Here is a 15,783-nt window from a genome sequence, read left to right as displayed (position 1 = left end):
GATATTGTCCAGCTGTTACAATGGATAAGAAGCACACGTGTAATTCTTCAAGAAGTAGAAATCCCTATCAAAGATGTGGCACACAAATATCCAACTAATTTTTACCACAAAATCAAGTAATGCATACTTTTCAAGTCACACTATCATATTCTATTATATATGTGTGTATCCTCTTTAGCCAAACAATGTAAATTAATAAACTTGAATCCAGTTTATACATTTTAATATTATTTTATGGGAATTAGTTTGACGTTTAAACATAGATAAACTCCTGTATGATTAACAAGATAATATATATTTAATTAGAATCAACTTGAGTTCCCTTATGGTTCTCTCTTGCTTATGTACTGTTTGCCAATAAGTCTACCAAAGTACTACAACTTAATTAAATGTGATTATGTCATTCCTAGGAGCAGTAAACTTCAATTTGCATAGATTAAAAGTGAAAGCTTCTTTGTACTTTGAGTTTTAACCTGCAGGTAAATTATATATAACTACACGTTCATCATTTATATGTACAAAATCTTGGCTGTGATGTTTCATGTTGAAAGGATTACAGTGAATAATACTTAATATATAAAAGTATGGCGGCAATCATAAGATTATGCCAATAAAAGAAAGGAAATTAATTGGCATTGCTTTGTTTGGAGGTGTAAATGATTTGCTTCAGAAATATGCCACTGAAAGTTGTTAGCCTAATGAAACTCATACTCATGCAAAACAATGTAACCTTCACATAACCCTTTAAAACAATCATTTATATGTATACATGGAGATCATCAGACAACTGTCAAGCGTGCAACACTTTTCCAAGAAAATTAAATTCCAAAAATAGCACAGTAGAAACAGAATAATTCTCTTCCTGAGGATAAAACGAAGATTTGTAATTAAGAAAGTAAATAGATCATGCTAAATATATATATGTATGTATGTATCAGATATATAAACCTGCAGAATGCAGAGTGATTTTATGAAAGATGCAGCTTATATATATATATATAGAGAGAGAGAGAGAGAGAGAGAAGAGTGTGTGATATACATTTAATAAATTGAATCTACTATTCACCTCATGATTTTCCCTTCTTTCTTGAAGTCTCATCACACACGTGAATTTGAAGTTTAAACCCTAGAGGGGGGGGGGGGGGTGAGAGGGCATTATGTGAATTGGAAGCAATAAAATTGTTAGTGTTATATACAAAAAGAAGAAGCGAGAGAGAAGAGAAGGAGATGATGATTACCTTGTGAGTGAAGTAAAGTATATCGAAAAAGACAAGAATTGAGTCAAAGACAAGAAGACCAACCATCCCTCTCTCTGTCTCTCTTGCTTTCTCTCTCTCTCTCTGTGTATTCATTAATGGAGGTCCCCCTCCAATCCGTTTTCCACTCTACCCATCAACTAACAACACAAACAAACACAATCTCTCTCTCTCTCTATCTGTCTCTCTCATGCTTCATATTTCATATTTTAAGCAAACCCCACAAGCCCATCACCATCATCATCACCATTCCCACACCATGAAGCCTCCTTCTGCTATATAGCGCTTTCTCAGATCTCTCCCACAAACCCACTAGAACACAAAATTAAAGAAACCCTTGTCTCGGTCCTTATTATATTAACTGATACGCATGATAATGGGGAGGGACAAGAACAGTAGTAGTAAGAACAATAACAACGTTGTGAAGCTAAGGAAGGGGTTGTGGTCGCCGGAGGAGGATGAGAAGCTGATGAGGTACATGTTGACCAATGGACAAGGTTGTTGGAGTGATATTGCCAGAAATGCAGGACTTCAGAGGTGTGGCAAAAGTTGTCGCCTTCGTTGGATTAATTATCTCAGACCTGACCTCAAGAGGGGCGCTTTCTCTCTCCAAGAAGAACAGCTCATTCTTCATTTTCATTCCATTCTTGGCAATAGGTTCGTTTTAATATCTTCACCCTCATTCATCAATTCTGAAGCTCATTCAATGTGTGTGTGTGTGTGTGTAAGATATATCAATCACTCAAATATTTTACTGTTTAATCTGGTTATGAATTATCATTATCGTGCCTGTTTAACTTTAATCTCAAAAAGATAGTAACGAGAGAGTGCGATGTGTGTTAATCATTTTGTTGTTTTTAAAGACCATATTGTGAATTGAATAATTTGGATGCCCAATAATTATATATGTTGATTTGCTTTGACATTTTTTTTATCTTTAATTTCCTTAAACCCCCACCCCCCAGAAGTTTCATACGTAAGAGAATTCATTAATTTTTACCAAATAATTAAATTTTTTAATTGATTTAATTCAATGCAATTTTCTTTATCTCTTGTACTGGTTAACGAAGATCTTCTTTTCTAAATTAATTAAAGAAGACAGGCATAGAAGGAAATGTCTAAACAAAGGCATGCCGCTGTGAAGAGCTCGGTCATCAGTCGGTTGTACCATCAGTTAAACAAGTCATGCAAAAAATATTTACATATTTTACCCCACAAAGATATATATATATATATATATTAATTTACATTATATTATATTAATTTTAAAATTGAACTGAATATAATAATGCTCGGTCTTGCAGTAGACACATTTAGCATCAATCTAAGACCATTGTTGTTAGAAATCATGCATTGTCATCACTCATCACCATTAGTGATTATATATATATATATATATATGAAGTCTAATTTGGGCAATGTGAAGGTGCCTCACAATATTTTGCTAATGATCATTGAAGTTTCCAAGTACCATTTTTTTTTTTGGGGGTTTCAAGAGTTTGCCTTAACTAGGATAATTTCTTCCTTTGTTTCCCCACAAAGATTCTAGGTTAATGTGAAAGTTGCATGCATTATCAGCTCTTCATTTTTCCAGCTGGTTTAGTTGACACTAAAAGCAACTCTCTGATTTTGGGATTCTTTCAATACCTACCGTTTATTTTTTTTTATGAATCATATTCAGATAACTAAGAAACCATATAGTTTACAACTTTAATGTGATTGAGCCCCTCACTGTTCTGTGATAAGTTCATCTGCAAGTATGGTTCATGAATATATACATGATGTCGTGGACATTATTATCTATCTAAAAATTAAATGCCTCAAGTTTATCTTTAGTTTGTCCCCCCTAATTTTCTATTGGATCAAACATTTATCATGAGTCCAAAAGTCACATACTTGTTAGCATCCAAGTATAACATCACCTTTTGATTATGACTTGGCCTGACATGGGACAATTGCTCCCCTATCCATTAACCAACAGGTCTTTATATGCATCATAGTTAAATTATATAGTTGTAGTGCTGTAGCTTTGCAGGCTTAGAAATCACATGTAAATATATCAGGGTTGTGTGTGTGTGTGTGTGTGTGTTCTGTCTTCTCTAGCTAGCTGGTCTGTTTAATTTTTTTGTCTTTTTTTTTTTGGTTCTGAAAATTTCAGGTGGTCTCAGATAGCAGCACGTCTTCCAGGACGCACAGACAATGAAATTAAGAACTTCTGGAACTCTACTTTAAAGAAAAGGATGAAAAACAGCAACGATAATACTGCTACTACTACTTCCACTGCTACTCCTTCACCAAACAACAGCACAGACTCATCATCAAATCATATTGTTCTCAATGGGATCACCACCACAGCCTCCATGCCCTTCATCAATAAGCAAGATCTCATCAACATGACCTTGTGCATGGACTCATCACCTTCATCAATATCATCATCTTCATCGGCGTCCGTACAATCCATGCAGGCCATGGCCTTCGGTGGTGATCACAGGTTGATGGAGTATCCCTTTTCCATGTTGGATAATAACAGTAATATTCCTTATGACATGCCTGCATGCTTAACACAAGTTGGTTGTGGTAGTGGCGGCATGGTCGAAGATGGGATTTATGGGGATGATTATAATAATGGGTTGGTATTTGAGGGAGAGGATAATAAAGTAATGGGGTTAGAAAGAGACCTGTGTCTTCCTTCTCTAGAGAGTAGAAGCATGGAAGAGAAGTATAATAGTAGTGCTGTTCCTATTGATGTGAAAGGTCATATCAACAACAACAACAACAACCATTTTAATAATGGTTGCTTCAATAACACTGATCATCAGTACCACCACCACCATCATCAGGACTTGGTTGGGTTTGGAAATAATAATCATGGGCAATCAGGGGAAAACTTAAGAATGGGAGAATGGGATTTGGAGGGTTTAATGCAAGATATATCCTCTTTTCCTTTCCTTGATTTCCAAGTTGAATGAGCAACATCCAACTTTGGGAAAATTTTCATTTCCCCTCTGTTTCTCTCTCTTTCTCTTTCTGTCTCTCTCTCAGACATTCACACATTCAATGCACAAATCCATTTTTCCTCACCTTCAATCACTCCAAATGCAATAAACACACAGACCCTTTTGTTGGTCACCCATTTACAGCCATTTCTCATCAATTGTACACATCCAAATTCCAACGCCAATCTCATTGTGTTAGGTTCAGTAGCTCCTGCAATGAAAGTTGCAGCATGTGAGTATTGTTCTTTGCAAGGCATATCATGTTCTCTTTTCCTTTCTTTCCAAGTTGAAAGAGTATTATATATCCATCTTCGGAATTTCCCATTTTCTTTCTTGTTCTCTCTCAGACATTCACACGAACACCTTCAGTGCAGAGGCCCATTTTTTACCACATTCAGTTCCTCCAAGAACAATAAACAAAACCCTTTTTTTAATCATCCCATTGTTTCACTCAGCTTTGTCTTTCAAAATTGTAAACACCCAGCTTCCAAATTTCCAACACAAACTCCATTGTATGAGGTACATAGACAGGTGTGTACAGAGAAAAAGCTGGAGTTACATGTGAATAGGGTTCATGAGCATTAATGCTGTTGGATTTGCATGTTTTGCTTTTTCTTGTACAATTTGCTTGTGTAACACTTTGTGTGAATTTGCGGAAATAGGAAGGTTGGTGCAATAATGTTCAAAGGAGATCCTTGAGATGAAGATTGAAGAGAAAATGTGAATAGTGAGAAAGGTTGTATTAGGAAGAAGTCAAAAAATAAAAATAATAATAAATAAATATAAACGAAAAAAAGGGGGGGGTAGCGGTTGAATTGTACGTAGTGTTGTTGTGTAGTACAAGAGAAGGAACAATTTATGCAGAAGTTGTTATTGAATTAGTTTAAGGTAATCAAAAAAAAAAAAAACATGTACAAGGTATAATGATGATGTAAACACATCAGACAGAAGTAGTTAGTTGGAAGTTTCTTTATTGAATTTCTATTGTGTCTCTCTTCTGTAGTTTGTTCTATTCTGTTTTTGGAAGGTTAAAAAAAAAAACAAGAAAAAAAATCAAACGTCGCCTGAGAGATTCGAACTCTCGCGGGGAAACCCCATGTACTTAGCAGGCACACGCCTTAACCACTCGGCCAAAGCGACGGTGATGTTACGAGTGGAAAATAGTTTTATAACCTTAATATAGCTCAGACCGTGAAAGCTTTTTTTTTTTTTTTCCATCCTAACTTAAAAAGAAAAAAAATGTCCTATATAAAGAGAAAATCATGAGTGGGGAAGAGGAGAATCATGTGTCTTAAGTAATATTAAATATTTAATTTTGTCGACAAAAAAAAAATTATATTTAAATAGATTTGATAACATTCAAAAGTAATTTCAAACGTTACACAGTTATCATCTTATTGTCGTTGCATGTTACATTTTTAGTTAAAAAGAAGAAGAAGAATTTTAAATATACGTGAAATTTTATTTAAATAATAGATAAACATTATGGGACAATACATGTCATTTTATAAATCATGACACATAATTAGCAATGTGTGGCATAGATATTTGAGCAAAACAAAATGATGTGGAATAAAATTGGTTTTCATATTGTGCAAAATTTTGTTATCATCAAGTGCTACTAACTATGATCCTTCAAATAGTTATATTTTTGCTTGAACAAATCCTTCAAATATTTAAACCACACTTAAGAAATTAAACCACGCTAGGTGAAACTAATTACCACAAATATCAATAAATATTTATATGAGTGGAAAAATAGTCATGTTGTAGGTGATTTATGAACCTTGAATTCCATGTTTTTCAATATTCTTAGGAATATAGTTTACTAATCCCTAATTTGGATTTCTCTAAATTGTAAAAGTGTGCAGTTAATTATTAGTTAAGCTTGTGTATCTAAACTAAGTACATACAGAATGCTAGGGGGATTAATATAATAAAATTCACAAACCGATAAGTCAATAATAAGTATATTTTCACAAATTATAAACAATGTAACTTATTTTTTGTAGACTACATGACAAATAAATATGGTTTCTAATTATAAAAAAAAATCCAAATTCCTATACCGTTAGAGAAAAGAAACTTCATGAACAATAAGTAGCTTAATTTAATGTAAATTATATATTTTTTTAAGTATATTTTTAAAAAATGCTATATATTCATTTGGTTTGAATAATGATGGTGGGGAGAAGTGGAGTTAATAATGTCTTGATACAAAAGCAAAAAGTATAGTGTTGTATATTTAAACAAATATATGTGTTATCTTACAATGATTACCATAAATTTCTATCACCCTTGCTTTACAATCTATCTTTTCTCTTCAATTTCAAGAAACCTTCAATTAAAATTCATCTCTACTTCAAGTCTTACTTATCAGTTATTCTCACTCACAGCACTTACTTTTTTTTTTTTTTTCGCCAGAGGCACTTACTATTATTTTAATCCAAATTTATCATTTAACATATGAAGTTTTCAGGGCACAACATTTTCTCTGCTCATAATAAACAAAAACAATGGAAATATTAAATTCTTAATTAAACTTGCAACTCTATGAAATTACAACATGCTACTTAATTAGACATGTTTTATTGGCTAATTTTGAATGATAATCAACCCAATTTTTTTTTTTGCCTGAAATAATCAACCCAATTCAAAACATTACCATTAAACTGGAAATCCGTATATAAAATAATATCTTATTTTAATTTAATATGATAGATATATTGATATTCAATTAATATTGATATGAATAATTAGTATTGAATATAAATTTACTGTAAATCCACATTATTAATTAAAAACTTGGGATGTTAATCAAGTTGATGGAAAATGTAACAGAAGACTGAGGCAAATGGTGTATATCGGCCACAAGGCTAGATTAGAACGCGGTTGGATTTATAGAGAAAGGGAAAAAAATAATAATAAATAAGAAAACAATTTATTTGGACATTGTTCCATTTTCTATAAATATTTTACTTTTCTAATGTGTACCAAGTACCATGGTATATTCTGGTTTCCATACTACGCATAAAAATAGCACACTACCTTTTTTAATAAATTTTATGGAATAAATTGATTGATTATTGTTTTTTTTATGAATATTATAAATTGATGATATGGATAACGAATTTAGCCTGCTCTATCTCTCTTCTTGTTATGGATCCTCGATGGAAGAGGACAATGCTCAGAAATGTGGATAGAGCACACTTTATTCAAGTCAAACACAAATTAATTCTTTTGATTAGTTTTATCAGAATTTCTTATAAAGTAAATGATCCAATGACAATATATATAATAGAGTTGGGAACATAAATTTAGCTTATCGAGCTACTTGTTTGAAATTATATTTATTTTAATCTCAAAAAATTGTGATTTTTTACGCCTTAGGATTAAATTTAATCTTCAAAATATATGTTTGTATTTAAAAAATAGAATTTCTCTTACTAGTTTTAAATTTTTTAACATTTTAATTTGTATTTAAAGCATAAACTTATAATATTATAATGACAGATTTAATTTTTAAAAATAAAAAATAAATAGAAAAAATAGAAACGAGCTTTTAAACTTGGCTTTGTCCTCAATAAATGAAGATTTGGTTTAAAGAAATGATCTTTTTTTAACAAGAAATGGCCAATTTTAATATAAAATGACTTTCAAACTGGAACCCACATGATCAATAAACGAATTTCAAATAATCAAATAGTATAAATTCTTATAATTTTAAATAACATATGGATAGATGATATTTAGGACATTGTTCATAGAATATAATTTCACAGTATGAAAGATTTTTTTGTCATTTTTTAATAAAATATAATTTTCGTTTACTCCTTTAATAATGTCATAGTGAAGTTTCATAGCTTGTTAGTCCTGCAACGATCCTTTATTCACACACGCACAACACACACATTATTGAATTTAATTAGAGGTAATTTTTTTAAAAATGTTTTCTACAATTACACAAACTCATATTTAAGATCTTCTGTTTAAAGGGTCATAGTCTCTTTGATTAAAATTAAGCTACCTGATAATTCTATATTAAAATTCATCCTTTTTGATATGTTTGGATTTGGATAAGTACTTCATTTGAATATATAAAATTTTTTAAATTTAAATTTAATTCAAATCAAAATTCATTTTAAATTAATTTTTTTATAATTTCAAATTCCCTTTCTATCTGAGTCATTTAGATTTTTAATTACTTCAAATATTTTATTTTCTTCATATTTTTACTATTAATTCTTTTATGACTCAATGGCTCTAGTATATTTTATCACCTTTTATCAATTAAAAAATAAAAATAAACTCATCATTTTTTAATTTTTTTATTTGATTCATATCTCTTTCTTATTGAAATTTTTTTAAATTATTTAAATAAAGAGTTATAAATACATGTATTTTAAATATGATATTTGAAATACAAGATTTTAAATTTAAATTTAAATTTAAATTTATCAATTTAAATGATGTCTTAAATTATATTGGGATAATATTTAGAGCATATGTTGATAAAACGCGTGCCATGCATTGGATCCAATTAATTAATATGTAATGCAGAGGGCCCTCAGCATATTTGGGAGGACAATTAAATTAATAAAACGTTATTATAGATAATAGGGTGTAGATCTTATAATAAAAAAAAAAGTTAATAAAAGAGGGAGAACAGTGTAATGAGTAAAGCGTGCATACTTTGCTGTCATTCCCCCCACAGGCATTTCGGTGCAAAGCATGTCTTTTCTTATTATTACTTTTATTATTTTAAAAAAAAAATTGCCCTTTTTGGAGGCGCAATCTTCTGAGTTAAGCCCCCACACTTTTCCGTAATTCCAGCATTCCCTCCTCTTCCTTATTGTCCCTTTTCTTTATTTTAATTTCTAATCACGTTGCTCAACGAAAATTATCACATTAATTATTCTTTTTTTTATTCATATCTCAAATGATATATGCTCCCTCCATTAAAAAACATAAATTTTTTTGAGGAGTTAAATATTTAAAAATATAAGACATTTTTAATCTTTGAAGTGTAATCATTACCTTTTTTTAAAAGTGTCCCTATTGATAATAATTTTATACTTATTGTAGGGTGTTTAATAGAGATAAAGATAAAAAGATAGGTTAATTAAAAATAAGTAATTACTTTATTAAGGTAAAATTCAGTTAAAAATGCTTTATATTTTTAAACGGAGGGAGTATACATGTGGTTTATTTGTAATAAAAACAATTTGTAACATTATTAGAATCATTTTACAAATTATCATCGTTGCAAGAATTTTAAGTCCATGCATCTAGTTGAATCTAATTTAATCCAAGTTAGTCACAAGTTTATGTAGTGTTTGAAAATTGATTTAAAATATCTAAAGAAAATAATGACTTAAATTTTTTGGGTTTTATTTTTTTTGCACAGACACCAACGTTTCAGGAATTGAACAATTAAAGGGATCAAAATCAGTCAAATGACAAGACTCAGTGTTTGAAAAAAATGTACCTATATTTTGTACATTGACTAGGAGTATAATAACCTGTAAACTACCCTTTCTAGCTATTTCAATGAAATTAAAAAGTAATTAAATTATTATATTATTTAAAATAAAAAGAATTTTTATAATTTAAAATTATTAGATGTATTAATTTTTAAAATATTTTTTTATGTGTAACATTTTATTCTGTTCATAAAAAATTGAAAAAGGATAAAATTAAAAGAAAGTAATTAATGATTATTTTTCTGTACAAAATGACTTATAAAAAATTATCAATTTTTGTAAAAGGTGATATATGTGTGTGTATAAGAACATTAATTATTTGGTTTTTAACATAGAATAGTTGATGAGATATTAATTATATATTTTTATCATTATTTTTAGGGAGAATGACAATTAGATTCTGATATAATTTTTTACAAAATAATTATAAATATTAATTTAAATAATTATAAATAAAAATTTTTGTTATAATTTAAGAGTTACATTTAATATTTAAATATTTATTTATAATTCAATTCTTGAATATATAATAATTTTATATCAATGTTTTTAACTTATTTTAAAAAAATTTGTAAAAAATTTAATTATTATTAATTCATTTCTTTAAAATTTAACTATCATTCTCCTTTACTTCTATTTAAACTCATCAATAATGAGATGAAATATAATGCAAATATAACATTTTGTGATTTAATTATAGAAATAAAATTAAAATTTTATTATATTTTCAAATAAAATTAATAATTTAACTGTATTTTATTAATTCTAATAAGATTGTTAGAGATATTGTATAATACAACTAAGAGAGAGAGAGTGTGTGTGTGACAGTGTGGATGTAATGGTTGAAAAAAACTGTAGGATATCCGTGAATACTTAACTAGGGGCAATTATGTTTGCTTCCATGGTTGTCGCTTAATGAAGACCCAAAGCTCCATGCCTCTGTCCTATAATTAATGCACACTGTTCAATCCCTTGATTTCTCCATTTTAAAACCCGAACGCTCTCACATTTTGAAACAGGCTCACACACTGACACACATACTCAGTCACAACAACAATATCAATGTCCAACAATGTTGTCGTGGAAGATCATGAGGCTCTCATCATGTACCACCACCACCACCACCACCCTTATCCCTGCCCAGCCTACTTCGTCCAAAGCCCTTCCGCCACCACCCTCACTCAAAACGACGCCGAATCATCCACCTTCCACTCCCCTGCCCGCGGCTCCGTCCACTGCTACCACCACCACAAGAAGGTGTCGTTCGACGAGAGCCATGCCACAGCGCCTACGGAGAACGACGGCGATATCAACCGTCTGATTATAATGAACAGGAACCGCGGGGATGACGACGAGGAGGAGGATGACGTGTTTGATTATGATTGGAGGAAGGAGAAAGGGTGGAGGAGATACTGGACGTACCGGAACACAGACTCGTGGGCTTGGATTTGGATTCAGATAAGTTGGAGACTGTTGGTGAGCCTCAGTGTCGCCTTGCTTGTTTTCTACATTGCCACCAAGCCTCCCCCTCCTGTTCTCTCCCTCGAGGTATCACTCTCACTTCACATTAATTAATTAATTAATATTATTATTATTATTAAAAATTCATGATTTATCAATACCCTGTTTTAATGGTCATTCCTATGTGATTGTCGCTGATTGAAATGAAAGGGCACATATGATTTCGGGAAATTGAAAAGAAGGGCCATGAGACGACAAAGATATTGAGGAAAAAAGGCCCAAGGTCCCTGAAGTGAATTAAAATTATAACTTTAATCCACTTGAAGGACTTTGGGCCTTTTCTCAAATAAATTTACCTCTTGGTCCTTCTGACCACTTTCCCCAATGATTTATGGTAAGCAGTAATAATGGAGGGTACAAAGAGCATAATCTTCATTGGATGTGCTTTTAATTTAACTATTATTATGAGCATCTGTTGTGAGGATTTATAATTACACTGTCTTACAGTGCTACAAAAGCTGTGGAAAGTGATAGTCGAAATGATGAACATACATGCATGATGTGGGTCCTTTATGTTTTTACTCATACATGTTACGCACAAGATAGATGTAACGAATATTAATTGTTGACATTTATGAAGCAAAAAAAAAAAAAAAGCATGTAACTTTTTTTAAATTAGCAGGTAAAGTTTTTAAAAAATGCTTTAGAATAGTCATCAAAATCAACCTTTGCCCAAAAACCCCACACACACACACACAATACTAATGGGCATGTGCCCTCTCTCTCTCTCTCTCTCTCTCTCTCTCTCACACATACACACAGAGAAATAGTGAGGGATATGCATGTGTGCTCTAATTCTTCATGTTTATCGACTTTTTATGTGAACTATATTGAGCTAGTACGTGTGAGATTTAGAATCCGATAAAACACACACACACACATATTCGATCGCCATAAACCTTCTCTTCTACCCCGCACGACTACACGAGTGCCATGTTACTGTGATGGATTTCGGATGGATTTTCACAATACATACACTGCTTTCTAAAAGAGAGCACGAAAGTTTTCAGGAAAGAGTTTTCTAAACATATGCCTCTACTTTGGTTATGTTTGTTCATAGTTTTTTTTTGAGGGAAGGTGAGGAGAGTTACTCTCCCCTTGTTTGGTTAAAAAATTTGAGGAAAAGGGAGGGGAGCACTCCCCTTCCATCCCATATCCAATTTGGAGTTTTTTTCTTTATTTTTGGGGCACAGGGAAAAGAAAGAGAAAATTATAATTATGGATTAATTTGCATCTTTGTTATTTTAAAAATTTAAAACTGTCTTTGATATTTTAAAAATTATGCATTATCTTCCCATCTTTTTTATAATAAAATAAATAATAAATAAATAGGCCCACTGATCATTCATTGATATATAAATGATATATCATTGAAATTTTAAAAATTTATAAGAGGTTTATCATTAGTATATAACAATATATTATTAATAAATATAATAAATAGATTATAATACAAAATATAATAAATATTAGGCTGTTTGCTTAATTTGATCCTATAATATATGTTATATTTACAAAAGCTCCTGAAATGAATTGACTATTTACTATACTTGATGTATAGTTGTAAAAATATATTTTTAATGGTTGTGAAAATTAGGTTTTTACCCTTGTGAATGTGAAATAATGAGGGAACTGATGGAGTGGAGTGGTTATTAAAATTGCAGATAGAAGGAGTGAGGGAGTTTAAGCTGGGGGAAGGAGTGGACAGAAGTGGGGTGTCAACCAAGATCCTTAACTGCAACTGCTCCATTAATCTGGGAGTTCTCAACAAATCCAAGTTCTTTCGCCTTCACATCCATCCTCCTCTTCTCCACATGTCCTTCTCCCTCTTACCCTTTGCTCTCTCTCATGTAAGCCACCTCATCTCTCTTCACACGGAGGGGCCGTGGGACCAAGCCAATAAGTAGCAGGGCCCGCACCCCCTCCAGGTTTTTAAATTTTTATTAATATTATATAGATGTTACATGCTTTTGTCTTTGGGCAGGGCCGTGAGGAATTGTATGCGGAGAGTGGGACGACGATATACGAGATGGAAGTGGGAGTGAAGAACAAGGCAATGTATGGAGCAGGGAGGGAGATGGAGGATTTGTTAGAGTCAGAAAGAGGGCTGCCCATTGTGGTGGGAGTGAGTGTGAGGTCTACTTACAGAATGGTGCCAAGCCTCATCAACCCTAAGTTCCATCACAATCTTCAGTGCCTGATCCTCCTTCACAACCATTACGATACCAAACATCGAACCCAATTGTTTAATACTACTTGTCGACTCTTCACTTCCTAATCAATTCCTAGCCATTTCATATTTGCCATCCCTGTGGTATATATATATGTGTGTGCGTGCGCCCCTTCAAATGTAGTACTTACTGTACGGGCTACGTAGGATACACTTTCAGTGACGAGAATTTGAAGCTAAGCTTCATATGCTTTATTTTTTTTTTTTTTAGTTTGATAAACTCCATTGAAACTCAGTCATTGAATTTTGATTAATTAATTAATATATCTTTATTAATTATATAAATTAATTTACTAATGAAATAGTGATATGTCTCATTAAAATAACAAATTTTAATGCCCTAATTATCCAATGAATTAATGACTATATCCATCATTACCTGGTTAAAATTTGGATTCTTTCAACAATTATTTTTCAATTTCTTATAAAAAGACACATAGGAATTTGTAAAACCCGGCCATTAGAAATAAATTTCACTTGAAAATACCGCACATGGATCATAATATAGAGGACATTGGTAACTACTTCACATCCTTAAATATCCTATATAGGTACTTTAATTTAATAATGACATTTGGAATTCCAGTAATGCATCATTTTTCAAAAAGAATGATAAATGAAGAAAGGTTATGGTTAAAAAATAATTATAAAAAAGGAGTTTTTTTTTTTTTGCAAATATAGCTCATATTATATGACTAAATCAAGAAAATAACCTAATATTTATTATATTTTACATTATATATAACGAGTTTATTATAGTTGTCAATGATATGCTATTATATATTAATGATAAATTCTTTGTACATTTTTAAATTTTTAATGATAAATTTTTTATATATCAATGATAAACCATTTGTATATTAATGTGAACCAGTTACACTTTAAAAGTTTTAAAAATTTAGTTCATATTTTTTAAGCACAAAATATTCTTCGACTAGTGGGCCAATTTATCCTTATAAAAACTATTAAATGTGTTATATTTTAAATCAAGCAATGCATCTAAAATATGTTCTATATTGCGATTTTGAGGAAATTTATCCTAATTCTTACACACACACACACACTCTGATGTTCTATGTGTGTGTGAAATTCATACACTCTCTTGGTTTTAAATTATATGATATTTTTAATCAACTTTTAATTTATTCTTAAAAGCTGTTAATTTAATACTATTAAAAGTTACCTATCTTCATCAAATAGAGAACTTAATAATAAATAAATATAAAAATTTTATTAATTTTAAATATTTATTGAAAATATTTTTAAAAATTCTCATTATTAATTATTTTTGAAAAAAACTTAAATGAGAAGTATTTTTAAAACTAATACTCCTTCTGTCCTAAATTATAAGATATTTTTAAACAAAATTTCACATGCCAATAAATTTCATTAAATACATTGAACAACCTTATCTTTTCAAAATAAAAATATAAATTTTAAAAAATATCTATCATTTAATATATTAAAAACAGAAGGGCTATAAATCAATTATAGAGAAAGAAAGAATAATATTAAAATTGATGAATTCAATGAAACCTTAATCTATCCAAAGTATCTTATGTTTTAAAACAGAAAATTTTTTAAAAAGTGTTCTATAATTTAAGATGGAGGCAGTATTTCTAAATAATTTTGAATTGTAAAAGTATAAAATATATAAACAAGAACACCTTGAATCGGGCCAAGGAAACAAAGCTTGGAGTGTTTGGCACCTGTCCGATGTGAAAATCCAATATTTACGAGAACAAAGATGTGAGATGTTGTTGCCCCACCACACACACACGCACACAACCACACATTATATTCAAGAGGTACACCACTCACAACAACTCTAGTTATAATATAATCTAATCGTCATTCGCCCCTACGTACGTTGTAACAATGTCTATAGTGGACGCCATTTATCTTTGTTTCTTGTACGTACCCACTCATTCCAACCCCCTACTTTTTTTTTTAAGTCAACATAAATAATGCTATCTTCAACAAATATTATAAGGCCCTATTTCCGTATATGAGCTTTAGTGCAATAATAGTTAACATTAACTTACTCTTTCAAAGTTACTTAATACCAGCTCTCGAGCTTGTGCTATTTTCATGGTAATTATCGCTATTATCGTTTGTGATCTAATAGTTATCATCTTATGTTCTTCAAGCTTATAATTCCCACACGAAACTACATTTATGTCATATAATATTTATATACTAAAGGCCGTTGGATGTCCGCAAACAAAATATCAATGGAGTGTGGTGGCCGACATTGGATTGAGAAAATTTAGCAGCTATGTATAATCAAATTGTTT

At 30.8% G+C, this 15,783-nt stretch overlaps 2 protein-coding genes and 1 non-coding gene across 4 annotated transcripts; 2 read left to right on the top strand and 1 right to left on the bottom strand.

Moving 5' to 3' along the window:
* The first annotated feature begins 1,520 nt into the window (after positions 1 to 1,520).
* LOC129315361 (transcription factor MYB83-like) lies at positions 1,521 to 5,230 on the top strand. Its single transcript, XM_054958997.1, has 2 exons — positions 1,521 to 1,913; positions 3,415 to 5,230. Exons 1-2 carry the CDS (start codon positions 1,627 to 1,629, stop codon positions 4,223 to 4,225), a joined length of 1,098 nt encoding a protein of 365 aa, XP_054814972.1. The 5' UTR covers positions 1,521 to 1,626; the 3' UTR covers positions 4,226 to 5,230.
* An 80-nt stretch (positions 5,231 to 5,310) lies between these two features.
* TRNAS-GCU (transfer RNA serine (anticodon GCU)) lies at positions 5,311 to 5,392 on the bottom strand. The gene has a single exon. It is a non-coding gene; the product is annotated as a tRNA-Ser (tRNA).
* A 5,293-nt stretch (positions 5,393 to 10,685) lies between these two features.
* LOC129316352 (uncharacterized) lies at positions 10,686 to 13,681 on the top strand. 2 transcript variants are annotated; one of them, XM_054960730.1, is made up of 3 exons: positions 10,711 to 11,283; positions 12,921 to 13,106; positions 13,241 to 13,681. In XM_054960730.1, the coding sequence occupies exons 1-3, from the start codon at positions 10,798 to 10,800 to the stop codon at positions 13,532 to 13,534; spliced, it is 966 nt and encodes a 321-aa protein (XP_054816705.1). In that variant the 5' UTR covers positions 10,711 to 10,797; the 3' UTR covers positions 13,535 to 13,681. The 2 variants fall into 2 exon arrangements, with proteins under 2 accessions (XP_054816706.1, XP_054816705.1); XM_054960731.1 differs by lacking the exon at positions 12,921 to 13,106 and having other exon boundaries at positions 10,686 to 11,283.
* Positions 13,682 to 15,783: the final 2,102 nt, after the last annotated feature.

Source organism: Prosopis cineraria, unplaced genomic scaffold (genome assembly GCF_029017545.1).
Source record: "Prosopis cineraria cultivar Desert tree isolate PC_DT_omini unplaced genomic scaffold, ASM2901754v1 PC7, whole genome shotgun sequence".
Lineage (NCBI taxonomy): Eukaryota > Viridiplantae > Streptophyta > Magnoliopsida > Fabales > Fabaceae > Prosopis > Prosopis cineraria.
The sequence above is the reverse complement of the archived record's forward strand: the minus strand, read 5'-3'. Positions and strand labels throughout refer to the sequence as shown.